The 15,578-nt window shown below is 39.3% G+C and overlaps 1 protein-coding gene across 2 annotated transcripts; it reads left to right on the forward strand.

Annotated features, from left to right (window-relative positions):
- Nucleotides 1-2,287: 2,287 nt before the first annotated feature.
- Nucleotides 2,288-15,262, forward strand: Fbxo43 (F-box protein 43). 2 transcript variants are annotated; one of them, XM_048358699.1, is made up of 5 exons: nucleotides 2,288-2,426; nucleotides 4,369-5,830; nucleotides 9,551-9,653; nucleotides 14,487-14,690; nucleotides 14,783-15,262. In XM_048358699.1, the coding sequence occupies exons 2-5, from the start codon at nucleotides 4,386-4,388 to the stop codon at nucleotides 15,029-15,031; spliced, it is 2,001 nt and encodes a 666-aa protein (XP_048214656.1). In that variant the 5' UTR covers nucleotides 2,288-2,426; nucleotides 4,369-4,385; the 3' UTR covers nucleotides 15,032-15,262. The 2 variants fall into 2 exon arrangements, with proteins under 2 accessions (XP_048214656.1, XP_048214658.1); XM_048358701.1 differs by lacking the exons at nucleotides 14,487-14,690; nucleotides 14,783-15,262 and adding an exon at nucleotides 10,929-11,142.
- The last annotated feature ends 316 nt before the right edge of the window (nucleotides 15,263-15,578 follow it).

A 15,578-nucleotide genomic window follows, 5' to 3' on the forward strand; every position in this document is an offset into this window, starting at 1 on the left:
ATCAGGAGGCTGTCTTGGAGGATTTCATTTTGAGCCAGCTCTGTCAGAAAGGTCCACTAGACTACAGATCCAATTAACCTGCAAAATGCCACACTAGAGGTGTGGCTCAAACTGTAGAGCACCAGTTAAGAGGAAGAAAACGATGTGAGAGTTTGAGCTCCAAAGTCTTAAGTATAACTAATTAAAGCTCTTTTTAATGAGCCAGGCTCTGATCTTGCACATTTTTTATGTTGTTTTGTTTTTGCCAGTCCTGGGGCTTGCACTCAGGACCTGGGCACTGTCCTTGAGCTTCTTTTGCTCAAGGCTAGCACTCCACCACTTGAGTCACAGCTCTACTTCTGGCCTTTTCTGTATACATGGTGCTGAGGAATCGAACCCAGAACTTCATGCATGCTAGTCAAGCACTCTACCACTAAGCTACATTCCCAGCCCACATTTTTTATTTTGAAATTCAATGTTGTCTGCCTTTTAAACTGCTTCCTGACTAGTAAAATCTACTTCACAGCCTAGTCAGTGGGAAGTCATGCCTCATCTTCATCTCTAGTAGCATTACTTGGTTCCTGTCCTTTGTGTTACAGCTATTCTGTAACATTTGTTACAGTACCAAGGAGCCCTTAACAGAGTTAACTGTGCCATACTCATCTGTGTATTCCCAGTATCTAGCCAAGTAATTGGCATGTGGTTTGAGCTTGATTGCAAGTTTGAGTATGAATACATTGTATTTAATATATTGACTAAGGGGTATCCACATACAGAAATGTCTTCAAAGAAGAGTGGTGGTAGTGGTTGTCACTGGTTTAAAAGTAATGATTCAGGTTCTGAACGAGAATCATGTAAGAAAGTGGTGAGGTAGGATATTTTGTTTAAAGAGAATCAGTAGAAAGAAATGATCTAAAAAAAGGAGACAGGAAAAAGCTGTTGGGTCAGTAGGACTGTATCTGACCTATAACTTGTGTCCATGAAGTGTTTGGGGATGAAAATCAGTATTAAAATAATGCCATTTGGCTATGAAGGCACTGGGTGTTTGTGGTGGCTAAAAAGGGATGTTTGTAAACCATAAAGGTGTGTCATTCTTGTTTAGCTTTTTCTAATGATAAGATCTATATAAATATTCATTGTTAGAAACACGAAAATATAAAATGGCACTAAATGACAAGCATAATTTTGTCCAAAGATACAGCCGCCAAGCCATTCATTCATACCTTGCAGCTTATACCCTGTGTATATTTATACCTTTAACCTGAAACCTTTAACACCTGAAAGCTCGGGAAACTGACTAGACCACCCAATAATATTTCTTAGAATGGCATCCCCAGTGCAGGACACATTTGCCTTTGAAAACACAGCTTCCAAAGAGAGCTCAGGGCGGGGGGTAGGCGTTTGTGGGGAGCAAGCGCTCCAGGCATGCTACTGCAGAACCGCCAAAGTGAGCCAAAGGACCGGGGGCGGGGCCTTCCGGGAGGTGGAGAAGGGGCGGAGCCAAAAAGGCAGCACGTGGGCGTGACAGGAAGGCGGGGCCAGCCGGAGGACGGTGAAGGGGCGGAGCCAAAAGGCAGCAGATGGACGGGACAGGAAGGAGGGGCTTTTCTGAAGGGCGGAGAAGAGGTGGGGGCCAAAACCCAGTAAAGGAGCGCGATAGGAAGGCGGGCTTTTCCGGAAGGCGGAGAAGGGCGGGGTCTTCCGGGAGGGGGTGTGGCTAGCGGAGCTTGAGCGTTGCGGTTGCTCCGCGGGCAGTTCAAACGGAAGGAGAGGCGGCGGCCCTTTCGCGAAGGTGGCGTGGGGGTTGCCATAGCCCGCACCCCCAGGGGGCGAGGCGGGACTCCCCAGTGGGCCCAGCAGCGGCCGCCAGTCCCCTGCGGGCTCCACCGTCTCTCTCTCTCTCTGCACACCCAACCCCACACACACGTCGGCCTCCAGGTGGGCTGGCGCGGGGCCTCAGGTGCGGCCCACTAGGCGGCCTGGGGGTAGCTCCAGTCCCCACAACCCGGCTCCCGGAGCTTGGGCGACGCCGGCGGCGGTTTCGGACCCCCCGGCTCAGGAAGGTGCAGGAGGTCGCGCGGGCGGCGACGCCCCAGAGAGACCGTTAGCCGCCCGCCCACCTCAGGGGGTGACGGGGCAGCTCCCACCGCGGTCCTCACACCCGGCTTGGGGGAGCTGCGGAAAAGGAGGCTGCGAAGAGTTCCGCTGGCCTCAGAGCCGGAGGGAACGTGAAAACCACTCCGGCCCGGGCAAGTGTTCAGATTAACCCCGGCAGTTTTATAACTTATTTATTTGCAATTTTAGCGCCCGCTGTGTTGCTTCAATTAATCATTCAAACGATTTTCTCAAGAGATGTTGCCATGGCATGACTTTTTAAAGGCAAAGATGAATTTCTTATTCGGAAGCCAACCTAACTTTGACCTCTAAGAGCTCAAGACTTACTGGTGGTAAGATTTTTTTTTTCATTTTAGCAAAGAATATTTGGTTTTCACAGTTGTAAAAAGTACTTCATACTCTTGAATTTTTAAAAAGCCCTTAGAGACCTGTTTTTTTTAAGACTTTAAAAAAACTAGTTTGATTCCTCAATGAACTATTAACTCTGAAAAATAAGTTAATAGGCATTTTATGATTTTGTGTGCATTTTAAAATTAAGTCTTGATGAACAAGTTTTCAGATTGTTGTCTTGAGGTAGTGGAAAGATGAAAATTATGCCAACAGAAAACCTTTTTTCTTTTTGCAGAAGGAAATACTACAAGGTGACCTTCTAATAATTTGCCCCTCCATTTTCCAAATCTTAGCATGGTGAGACACCTAGTGGTAAAGTAGCAGAATAACTTTTTAAGACATGCCTAATTTTACTAAATTGAGTGAAAACTTAATAAATGATTCCTAAGGGTTAATGATTAATGAGGTAAGATGCCATTTAAAGACACACTAGGAAGTGGAGCTGTGTCACAAAGTAGTAGAGCACTGGCCTTGAGCAAAAAAAGTTTAGGGACAGCACGAAGGCCTTGAGTTCAAGCCCAACAACCGACACAATTTTTTTTTTTTAAGTAAAGACACATTATATCATTAATGTTTGGAAGAAAAAAATGGTTGGAAATAGTGCAATTTGTTGAAGGTTTGATAGTCTTAATTCCTAAACAAGTACAGTGATCAGTAGGGAACACATGAGACTTATTAAAAGGGATACAGGTTTGACGGTAAACTAGCACAGTGACTCATACATGTAATCCTCGCTACTTAGGAGGCACAGATTTAGAGGACTGAAATTCAATTACTTCTGGCACCAGATATCCCTCTCTCAACCACCAGTAAGTTGGGTGTAGTGATGTGTGTCTGATATCCTAACTATCAGGGAGGTGTACATAATACTGAGTTCCAGGCAAGGCTGGTCAAAGTCATGAGACCCTGTCTGAAAAGTAACTATAAGCAAAAATAGCTGGGGGTGTGACTCAAATGGCAGTGCAAGACCTTGAGTTAAGTAATAAATTAACAAGCGATTAGATATTTTCCCAGTAAAAATGATCTTTTAGTAAGTGATGACTATATTATAAATTGTCTTTGTGTTTAGTAACTTGCTTTTAAAACATGCATCTTCCAACATTTAACTGATGTAGACATGTATAGATTAGATTTCTATCCCATTACAGCCATCTAGAATTTATCTTTCCAAGATCCTTTCTTTTTATGGGGAAGATGCTGAACTTGGGGGCCTTGTACCTGCTACGCAGACACTCTATTTCAGCGATGTTCCCAGACCTTTTTGCTTATTTACTTTGTGAATAGCATGTTGTAGTTTTGCTCTGGCAGACCTGGACTGAGATCCTCTTATTTATGCTTCTCGCATAGCTGAGATGGCAGCCACAAACCATTTCTCTATAACTTTTTACTCTGGTTAGTCTGGAAGTGCAGTCCTGGTAAGCTACCAAGCCCCCCCCCCCCCACCGAATGTTTTAATACAGAAAAATTGTGCTTGTGGTCTGGAGAAAGTTTTGAAGGAATCGTAATTTTCTTAGTGTCCTTTGAGTAGTTGAGAAAATTATCAAAAAGAGCATTAACTCTTTTATTTATATTAGCTTCCTTTGAGTTAAGGTTTAACTCAAAAGCCTTTGGTGGTGCAATGTAGTCTCAGCAAAAAATGGTCATGGTGCTTAGCTTGTGGTTACTTAAGCAATATGAATATTTAAAATCTTAATTTTTTTATTTTTGTATCAATGAATTGTTTAAAATAGGATGCATGTTAGTATATTGTAGAGTACATTGTTTTTAAAGTAGCTTTAAAGTCATACAAATTTCCATTATTACATGTACCCAAATAATGTATTTTGGCATAAGGTACCTGTTTATTCAATTCAAAGAAAGAACATGTTTGTTTTCACATCCTAGAAACAGAGCGTTTGAAGATGTTACAGAGGCATTCAGGTCAAGATAGCCCTGGAACAGGAAGTAAAGTGGGCTCTCCTACTGTCAACATCAAGTGCTCTGGCCTTGGAGAACTTTCTACATCTTCCTTCCAAGATAGTGGCCATCATGAGTTGTTAAAATCTTACAGCTTTGGCAATACATTATTTATTGAAAAGAAAGAAGAAGACCCAACCTTAATCCATGAGCAACTCAAAACTTCAATCCTAGGCTTAACAAATCCTTTTGACTCTCCCACTGGAAGAAAGAAGTTTGTCTTCCCTAGAAAGGAAAATGGTGCAACTCCAGAACTTTGTGAGACTCCTAAGGTCAGTGGGAAAAAATGTTTACTCCGTAGAAGATTGGATGTATCTTTCTCTATTCTAAAGGGGAAATCTGGGTCACAAAACAGTTCTCTAGAAAGTAGTGAAAGTCAAGGTCTCAACTTAGGAAGACATATTCCAAGCAGTGATTTAAGTTTTCCAAGGCAAAGTAATTTTAGTCCATTAGTTACTAGCACTATAAAGACAGAAGAAGTGACTTCCAGCAGTCAGAACTTAAGACTAAATTTTTCTCAGCATAAGACTTCCACAATTGATTCCAAAGATGATTGTGGCCTATTTGAAGCTGAGTGTATATCTCCCATCCAGGGCAATGATTTTAAAGATTCAATCACACATGACTTTAGTGATAGCAGTTTAAGTGTTAATGATGAAAATGTTCATCCTGAGCTTCTGAGCTCCTCTGTTGGTAGAGCAGCTTTTGAAACAGATGAGAACATATTTGTGACTCCAGTAAATAATCTTGCAAAAAGTATTAACTTTAATGCAAGTCAGACTGAAGCAAGGAACAGTATTTCAACACCTGAAGACAGTGGTTTTAACTCAATTAGCTTGGATAAGTCAGAAGATTCCCTGTCTGACCAGGAGGGCTCTTTTCAAGAACTACTTCAGAGACATAAGGGAGCTCTTAAATTAGGGGACACGATAAGAAAATCAAGATGTCTTGGGAGATCGAGAAGACTATCTACTCTCCGAGAGCAAGGATCCCAGTCAGAGACAGAAGAAGAAAAGCAGGTCATCCACTCCAAATCTGAAGCAAGACCCATGGCTGCTTCAAACACCTCGGAGTATCAGCTGAGCAATGACAGTACTAGTGGGGATTTGACTTTCAGCTTTAAGAACTTGTCAAATACTCCAGCTTTGCAATTAGTGCAAGAGCTCTTTATGAAAAGCAAAAGGAAAAGATTCCAGCAAGCGGATGACCATGGATTCTTAGAAGAAAGGGATGACGGGAAGATAGCTCTATTGCAATATGTCCTTGCAGGGCTGATTGGCAAGAAGATGGGTATAGAACAATTGGACATCTTAACTGAATTGAACTATAGAAATTTAAAGCATGTTCTTTCTATGATTTTAGATTCCTTGACTGCAGAGAGCTTATATAGGTAAGAAAAGTTACTTTTGGAAAAAGTTTACTTTTATCATTTTATAAATTGGAAAGTTTCTCTGTTTCTTGAGTGATTGTCCCTTTTTGTTGTTTTTTTTGTCATTTTTGTCTTTTGTTGTCTGATACTGTATATATAAAAGGGTATTTAGATGATCTTCCTGATAAAGTTTGATAGTGTACTTGTTTAAAAGCTTGCTTTAGAAACAATATTGTCTTTTTCTCGATGAAACTTATTACTCTTATTTGGAAGGAGATTCTAAGTGGTGCACTTTACATTTTCAAGATGGTAAACTTTATTCCACAAACTATGTGATGATTCATTTGAGTGCTCACATTCTATTGTGGGGTACAAATTGAATTAAAGTTAGCATACTTGGTCAGAAAAACAGAAAGCACAGTGGTTACTAAGAAATGACTTCATATAACAAATACTATTTAATTATTTAGTACAAGTTCTAGAATAAAAAATGATTCTTGTTTTAGGGTTTGGTCTTGCAGAGATTAAGGAAATAAATTGCTTTTATCGCTAACACTGCAGAAAAACGTAATTGTTTTTGAGACTTAGAAACTGAAGAATTTGTGTTTACATAAACCCTAGAAGATAAGTGCTGCTGGATAAAAATAAATCATTTAGGAATATTGAAGATGGGAACTAGAATTACAAAGGCCAAAGCAAGAGTCTTCATGCTGGCAATACAGAGCCATTGAGGACGATCAGAAGAGAGGGCCCTCACATAGTCATGGCCAGAAGGAGAGAAGTCATACTGGATTGAGGTTTCTGTAAATGACTGGCCTGGAATGCAGGAATTTACTTATTTTGATGGCAGTGTATCTTGCTGTTTTTAATGACTGCTACTTCTAAAGATCTTCACTTTGGGGCTGGAAATGTGGCTTAGTGGTAGAGTGCTTGCCTAGCATGCATGAAGCCCTGGGTTCAATTCCTCAGCACCACATATACATAAAAAAGCCAGAAATGGCGCTGTGGCTCAAGTGGTGGAGTGCTAGCCTTGAGCAAAAAAATGCCAGGGACAGTGCTTAGGCCCTGAATTCAAGCCCCAGGACTGGCAAAAATCCAAACCAAAACAAAAACAAAAAGATCCTCACCTTTCCCCTATATATTAGTGACAGGCTCTTGTAGAGTAAATAATTACATTTTGTAGCTGAAAGTCCTCAGAGATAACTAGATTAATTATGTATTTTGCAGACTGAGAAATAGCCACAGAGTTGAGAGACCGGAGTAGTCCTCTGATTTAAGGCATTTCAGAATAGATTGGTAGATCATTCATTAGTATAATCCAAGTGACAAACATGTTGGTGCACTTATATGTGTGTGGTTTTTAAAAAGTGTTCAAATGAAAATAGCCAAGATACAAGATTTTCCTCTCTCTCTCTCTCTCTCTCTCTCTCTCTCTCTCTCTCTCTCAATGAAGCAATGAAGCCACTTCAGTTTAGTGTGGGCCTGGTGCAGAGTTCAGATGGGCCCACACATGCGCACCTGAGGGTGATGTGGAGGTATGGGAAGGAGTGGCAGGTGACTCAATTTCTACATGGGTGGTGTGTGTGTGTGTGTGTGTGTGTGTGTGTGTGTGTGTGTGTGTGTGTGTGTGTGTGTGTGATGGCAAGGTGTTAACATAGGGTTAGGAACATGGCTAATGATGCTCAGGAAAGGCAATGAACTTGCCTTCAGGAAGCTTCTGTTCAAAAGACTTGACAGGTTTCATGTTATGGTAACCTGAGTAACCTCAACTGCATGATGAACATATTAATACATACTTATCTGAGCGGCTTGCAGTGAGTAAGGTGAGAGACTGTGCTGCCTGGAAAGTAACAGATCTCTCTCTCTTGCTCTCTCTCTCTCTCTCTCTCTCTCTCTCTCTCTCTCTCTCTCTCTCTCTCTCTCTCTCGCTTGCTCCCCCGCTCCCGCTCCCTCTCCCATTCTTCCTTGTCATATCCAGGCCAGATAAATAGTAGATTCCCAGGACTCTTTTTCTTTTGCCAGTGCTGGGGCTTGAACTTAGGACCTGAGCATTGTCCCTGGCTTCCTTTTGCTCAAGGGTAGCACTCTACCACTTGAGCCACAGCGCCACCTTTGGCTTTCTGTTTATGTGGTGCTGAGGATTCAAACCCAGGGCTTCATGCATGCTAGGCAAGCATTCTACCGCTAAGCCGCATTCCCAGCCCCAATTTTTTTTATATGCTGGAATATTTGGATATGGGCCAATTAAAAATTGGATTACAGTATATCTTAGGGTGCTTACTTGTGCAGTTGATATTTAGTCATATTTCAACAATGACTTCTGTCCATTCTCCAGACTGCAGAATGCATATCTGTGACCTTAGCAGTGCTATTCTGGTGCTAAGAGGGATGATCATGGTCAGTTAAAGTAGCTGTAGAGAATATTCATTTGTATCGTTTGATTCTCTATAAATGGGTGACTTCTTGCCTCCTTCTCTCCTATGACTGATTTAAGACACATATATTGATTAGAAAGAGGCAATGGCAACAGAATGGCCACAGTAGTATAAAAATAGTAATGTTAACAACTGGGCCCTCCAAATGGAGTGACTTCTCCAGTCTTCTCACATCATTCTCTTTATGTGATTTGTAAATTAGAGCTTTATTTCTTTTTGTTTAGTAATTTAGTTGAAATTATTGATAAAGAATCACTGTATGAAAATTGTTCCTTAGCTTCTTCACTGTCATAAGCTTTGGTGAATAAAATAGGAACGTTGTGTTGCTACCCATAATAGTATCTATTATTAGCATTATTAGTCCCAATGAAGAGTATTTATTCCTATGATTTAGGCAAACTATATATATACACACCATGCCTCCACTTCAGCATTTTGCTGGTTCACTGAAGATAATATTTTGAGGACCTTTCTGCCCAGGCTGGCTGCAGTTCTCAGCCTCCTGAATAGCTAGGAATATAGATATGAGATACTGGAGAAAGCTCAAATTTTTTAATCTTATGTCACACTATCTTAATAGTCCAACTCATATGTTTGTTTATATGATCATTTATGGAATAATAATTATCAAGGTAATGCCAGCATATACTTAATATTTTATTTATTTTTGCCAGTCCTGGGCCTTGAACTCAGGGCCTGAGCACTGTCCCTGGCTTCTTTTTGCTCAAGGCTAGCACTCTGCCACTTGAGCCACAGCACCAGTTCTGGCCATTTTCTTTTTTTTTTTTTTTGGGCCAGTCCTGGGCCTTGGACTCAGGGCATGAGCACTGTCCCTGGCTTCTTTTTGCTCAAGGGTAGCACTTTGCCACTTGAGCCACAGCGCCACTTCTGGCCATTTTCTGTATATGTGGTGCTGGGGAATCGAACCCAGGGCCTCATGTATACGAGGCAAGCACTCTTGCCACTAGGCCATATCCCCAGCCCTCTGTCCATTTTCTATATGTGTGGTGCTAAGGAATCGAACCTAGAGCTTCATGTGTATGAGGCGAGCACTCTTGCCACTAGGCCATATTCCCAGCCCTACTTAATATTTTAATAGTAATATTTTTATTCTTTCATTATTAATCTCTTTAATATGGTAAATAATATAAGACAATGATATTGATCAAGTCATATTTTAAATATAAGTATTAGTTTAAATTTACTATCTAAAATCTTTAAATACAAGTTTCTTTTGAATTTCCTTACCAAAAAAAAAGATAATCTTGAAATACAAACAATATGAAGACTGATCTTTCTATTTTAGTGTTTGGAGAGTCAGCAGAAACTGGCGTGAAATTGTTGCTCAAGATAAAAAAGCAAATCGAAGGAGGAAATTTTATGTCATACAACTGAAAGCAAATTCTGAGGTAATTCTTACTTAAAATTGATTTATGTAAATATTTCCATACTACTGGCTGAACTAATTTAGTTTTCCTGCTGTCTTTCAGCCTTTTTGCAATCATTGGTTGATAATTTCTTCACTTTTTCCAAGTGCTGTTTCCATCCAGTTTCTGAAGTGGAATAGACTACTCTGCACCAAGGACATCTTGTTGGGTTTTTGTTGCTATAAATATGCAAAGTTGCTGTTGATGGCATTGAATACTGATAATCTACTGGCTTCTATTCATAACTAATTGCCTTCTTAACATTTTTAAAGTCCAAATTTTTTCTTGTGCTTCTTTTTGATACTGAGTTTTGAAATCTTGTCTTGATTGGCTGATGCTCTACTACTTGAGCCATACCTCCTGCCCTGCTTTGCCAGTTCCTTTCAACATGGACTATAGGGAATTTTTCTGTCTGGGGCTGCCTTCAAATTGCAATCCTCCTGATCCCAGTCTTCTGAATATCTAGGATTATGGGAATGAGCCACCAGTTCCTGGCTGCCAGTTCAGGCTTTTGAGTGCCTATCACATGCCAGGAACTATGCCAGTTGCTCAGATTACAATGATGGCTGTTTCTGACATAGACTTGGATGTCCTGGAGTGACACAAGTAAACAGGTAACTACAATGCAGGTGTGTTAGGGAAACCCAATAATTCTACTGGACATTTAAAACAAGTGTTGGACTAATACTTGGGAACCAAAAAGAAGAGCATCTCAGTTTAGACTTGATGATGAATTAGCAGTTATGTAGGTGATGAAGACAGGGAAAAGCCAGCAGAGGGAGCAGCATATGGAGGCCTGGAGGTGAAGTGAATGAGCTAGGCAGATTTGTACTTGTGAAGCATAATAAATCTATATCCTTTGAGGACTTGAGGTCTGGGTTTAAAGTTATAAGAAAAGCTGATGAGTTCTTCCCAGGGATGCTAATTTGTGTAATGGGCATCTGATGACTGGCACCCATATTTGATTGTAGATTCAACTTTTTTCCCCCAGAGGTATCAATAAAAGAAACTCAAAGTTTTCTATCTTATTCTTGTCCTAATATTTTAAAAATATTATAAGTTTCTGATTAAATAGAAAAATTGAAATGAAGCATGACTCAAACATGTGAAAAACCTAAATATAAATTGGTGGGTTTCTCATTTCAGTGAAATATTAATTGTGCTAACTGAAAGCTTGACTTTGAAGAAAAGTTTCCCTTTCTTACCTGTGATCTTCTTGTGACTTACTGAGAGTTTTTAAAAAAACTATCTCTACAGCTGCAAGCTCTAGGAACTTCTGTAAAGAAAACTGCCATCTTAACATATCTTTTTACAATGTTGCCCTACATTGTAGGGATATAATTAATTTAAAAACATTCTTTAAGCAAGTGCCTTTTAATATTTAAATGTTTAGCTCCATATTTAACCTCTCTCTAAGTAAGAAACCTGGTGTTATCAACCTCTCAGGTAATTTTGGATAGAATTCCTTATACACTAGCAATCACTTTCTAAAGCTTAAAGTACTTCTTAAAGGACTATTGTTTCTTGTTACTTGAATTTTTGTCAATTCTTATCCCATCAAGGCAATTCCTTTGAACTATTTAGTTGTTTCTTTACCTCCATATTTCTAAGTAATATGCTTTGAGCACTTTAAAAAAATCATTTTTACCTGTAAAAGGATTAGGTTAGTTCTTCAGCTTTTTATCAATACTACTAACTACTTTGCTCTCTGAATTCCTTTCTCCTTTGCTCCTGTTTTTCTGACTGTAATTATACCATTAGAATTAGGTGCTGACATCATTGAGAATGTATTGAGACTATGACTTGTATACTAACAATGTATTTTTTCCTATGTAACTATTTTTCTGAAGTTAATAAATGTACAGTTTCTCTTTTTTTCTTAGTGTTTCTCTGTACAGATCCCTGATTCATCTCCCATTATCTACCAGAACTGAAATCTCTGTGATTCCAAACAAATGAGGTATTCTACCTATTCCTTCTTTTCCTCAGATACATCCTGCCTACATCCCTGTGCCATCTTATTCCAATATGGGCAGGTTGTTTTGTGCCTAAACTATCCTAATGCATCACTATCCTAATGTTCCTGCAAACAGGAACATTACAAACCAGAGTTGTTAGGTGATTTTCCTCATTCTTACAATAATGCCACTGAAAGATCCAGTGTGTGCAAATTAGGAAGCACAGACTAGGCATGTATAAGGGGAGCTCAGTTTTATCCCTTTGCTTTGGAAATGGTGAGAATGAGCTTCAAAATTGGAATACCACTCTTTTCCATTGAATTTCTTAATTTATTCTTCACTGTTTTCTCATATTTGTAAAAATGAATCCCACTAAATGATTCCACTCTCACATATTTCAATCTTTTCTGGTAATGTAATGATAGGTGTGTTTTGAAAAAATTTTAGCACTTAATGAATGTGTGCCCCTTGTTATTCAATGACAATGGGCTGCATTGTACGTTCCAGGAGGATTGGTCTGTTTTCCTCATTTGCTACCTATTAAGTATACTAGAAATATTAAATGAACACATTTTTCTCCCTGTGGCTGAAATTGCTTCAACAACATGTCTGTTCATTTTTGGGGGTGCAGACACGGAATTTTCCAAATATATTGAAATCCAGTGGTGTTCTTGGTGTGCTCTTGGATTATGTGCTGTGGCCTAGGCTGCAAATCTTTTACACAAATGTAACATGAAACAGGGCACTGGTGGCTCACACCTGTAATCCCTGTCATCCTAGCTACTCAGGAGGCTGAGATTTGAGGATCTTGGTTTGAATGTGGCTGGGGGTGGAAGGGTTACAGGAAAGCCATGAGACTCTTATCTCCAACAAACTACTCAGAAAAAGCCTGAAGTGGGGTCTAGGAATCTGGCCTAGTGGTGGAGTGCTTGCCTTGCATGCATGAAGCCCTGGGTTCAATTTCTCAGCATCATGTATATAGAAAAAAGCCAGAAGTGGCACTGTGGCTCAAGTGGTAGAGTGCTAGTCTTGAGCAAAAAGAAAGCAGGGACAGTGCCCAGGTCCTGAGTTCAAACCCCAGGACTAGCAAAAAAAAAAAAAAAAAAAAGGCTGAAGTGGCACTGTGGCTTAAGTAGTAGAGCACTAGTCTTGAGCAAAAGAAGCTCAAGGATAGCATCTAGGCCCTGAGTTTAAATGCCAGGATTGGTGCAGAAAACAAAACAAAACAAAACTGTAATAAGAAAGATGTGTGGAATCCTTGCTGCATAAGTTTGATATATTCAACTGTGTTCATTCTAATTTATGAAGGCTTACATTTGTTACGCTTATGCATATATCTTTAAGATGTTATATAAGTTTTCATGACCAGTAACTTAATTTCCTGTACTAATCCCACTGTAATTTCCTATGTTTTAGTTCTCCTCAGAGTTAGAAGCCAGTTTTGGCAAGTTAGACTATCAAGGGAGAGAAAGTACAATTACAGTTTTTGGTATAAGGAAACCCATTCATTAACATTGGTTAAACATGTAAACTTCTTTAAAAAATAACTTTTTTCCCATTATCAACCTGAACAGAATAGAAGGCTATAAGATTGTTTAAAGTGTTTGTTTTTCTTTCATTATTTTTCCAGCCTTATTAAGGTATTATTGACAAATCAAATTGCATATTTTAAAGATGTGAAAACTAATTAACATATTTCTTCACTGAGTATTGAATGATGAAGGAATCCAGTTCCAAAGGAGGATTATTTTTGCTCCTTTAACAATGTCAGAGCTGCCAGGTGCCAGTGACTAATTCCTGTAATCCTAGCTACTTGGGAAGATCAGTGTCAAAAGCTAGCCTGGACAGGAAAATTTGTGAGACTCTTACCTCCAGGGAGCCACCAATAGCCAAAAGTGGATCTGTGGCTCAAGTTGTAGAACGCTAGCCTTGAGCACAAAAACTAAAGGAGAATGTCCCAGTATCAGCACATTAAAAAAAATGCCAAGGCTGTTTAAAACCTGTAAAAATGAATTAGCCCCAGATATTTGCACAAATCAGCCAAAAGACATGAGTTCTGTGGTCAACCAGTTCTATTGTTCTTCAACATATGACTAAGGTAAGAAACCTTCAAAGAATTCCATAGTGAACTTTGAAAAGATTCACCGCTCTGTAGACTTCTTTGGCTTAAAATGAGTTACAAACTACAGTCTGTGAGCCAAATTCTGTTTATCATCTGTATTTTCTTCTTTCTTTCTTCTTCTTCGTTTTTTGTTTTTTGTTTTTTGTTTTTTTGCCAGTCCTAGGGCTTGGACTCAGGACCTGAGTACTGTCCCTGGCTTCCTTTTGCTCAAGGGTAGAATTCTACCACTTGAGCCACAGCTCCACTTCTGGCTTTTTTTCTGTTTATGTGGTGCTTAGGAATGGAACCCAGGGCTTCATGCATGTTAGGTAAGCACTCTACCGCTAAGCCCCATTCCCAGCCTCATCTGCATTTTAAAAAGTAATTTTTATCAAGACACAGCCCCACTCTTGAACTTACTATTTGTCTATAGTTGCTTTCTCTATAACCCACAGTTGAATAACTGCTAGTATATGGTCTGCCAAGATTAAAATATAAATTACCTGGACCTTTACAGGAAAAGTTTGCTAAACAAGGATTAAAATAAAAGGAGAGATAACCGATCATGCAAACTGGAAGCTATAGTTATTGTCTTTTTATATTTAGTTGACTTTTAAGTGTAAAGTGAACAAGAATATCCTATAAAGAAAGAGTCCAGGAAGAATATTCTGGGGATATGACCCACCTGTATATCAGGAAGCTATCCTGGAACTGTTTGTATAGTTCAGTGTTGATTTCTCTTGCCTTTTACTATAGGAGGCTGTGTTAAGTGTTGAGGATGCTGCCACTCGACTCCATCTTCCAAATCGCTCAGCTTTAAGATCAGTACAGGCACAGGCTCAGACACCCAGTACTCAGAAAGAGCAAGTTCCAACTCTATCTCCTTGGGGAGAAGTTTTGACGCCTATAGCAAGCTCTTCAGTTACTCCCTTAAATAGTAAACAGGAAGAGTATGTTAAGGTAAGTTATTAGAAATAAGGATTTACAGCATTTGAAATGAAATGATTGGCTGGATGACACCGGAAGATTTAGTGTGTGTGCTTTCACTGCAGGTTGCCAAAACACTTTTTATTGATGAAGCATTAAAGCCTTGCCCAAGGTGCCAATCCCCCGCTAAGTACCAGCCATATAAGAAAAGGGGACTATGTAGCCGCACAGCCTGTGGTTTTGACTTTTGCGTATTATGTCTGTGTGCTTATCATGGGTCTGAAGAATGTAGTAGAGGAACAGCAAAGCCAAGAAATAGAAAAGATGCTCTCCCAGGAAGTGCCCAGAGTAAGCGGAACTTAAAACGCCTTTAAAGAGACTAACCATAAAACAAACACACGCCCATGCAGTTTTGACTTGAAATTATGACTATTTTGAGTGCATGCAACTCTTCCCATTAATGACAGATGATGATTTTTGTGCCTATTTTATATGTATTATACTCTTATGTCATTATATGTTATCTTTAAAGTGATGTGTTTTGAAAAGTTTTACTGTTATTTTTACCCATTTTATTAACTTGGTGTTTTAAATAAAGATTTTTCAGTGTTATTAGATATTTGTATTTTACTGTTTGTGTGACATTTTAAATTTGTGCATTTTGTCATTCTAGGATAAAATGTTCAATCATTTTCATAAAGTAGTTTTCTAAATAATACTACAAAATTTGACCTTGAGAACAACTGCCTCATAGATTTGGAAAAGCAAGTGTTTGACTAGAATGTAATAAAATGCTTATAGTTATATTGATTTTACTCCATAATTTAAATATTTCTCTTATTTAGCATATTTAATTAATTAATTTTTTTTTTTTTTTGCTGCCTGTCCTCGGTCTTGGACTTAGGGTTTGGGTACTGTCAC

This window comes from Perognathus longimembris, chromosome 12 (genome assembly GCF_023159225.1).
Source record: "Perognathus longimembris pacificus isolate PPM17 chromosome 12, ASM2315922v1, whole genome shotgun sequence".
Classification (NCBI taxonomy): Eukaryota; Metazoa; Chordata; class Mammalia; order Rodentia; family Heteromyidae; genus Perognathus; species Perognathus longimembris.

Bases quoted from the DNA above. Each gene is read 5' to 3' on its own strand.
- Fbxo43 (XM_048358699.1), top strand. From the start codon at position 4,386: ATGTTACAGAGGCATTCAGGTCAAGATAGCCCTGGAACAGGAAGTAAA. The intron at 9,654-14,486 runs GTAATTCTTACT...CTTTTACTATAG, and splicing joins AACTGAAAGCAAATTCTGAG to GAGGCTGTGTTAAGTGTTGA. The intron at 14,691-14,782 runs GTAAGTTATTAG...CTTTCACTGCAG, and splicing joins AACAGGAAGAGTATGTTAAG to GTTGCCAAAACACTTTTTAT.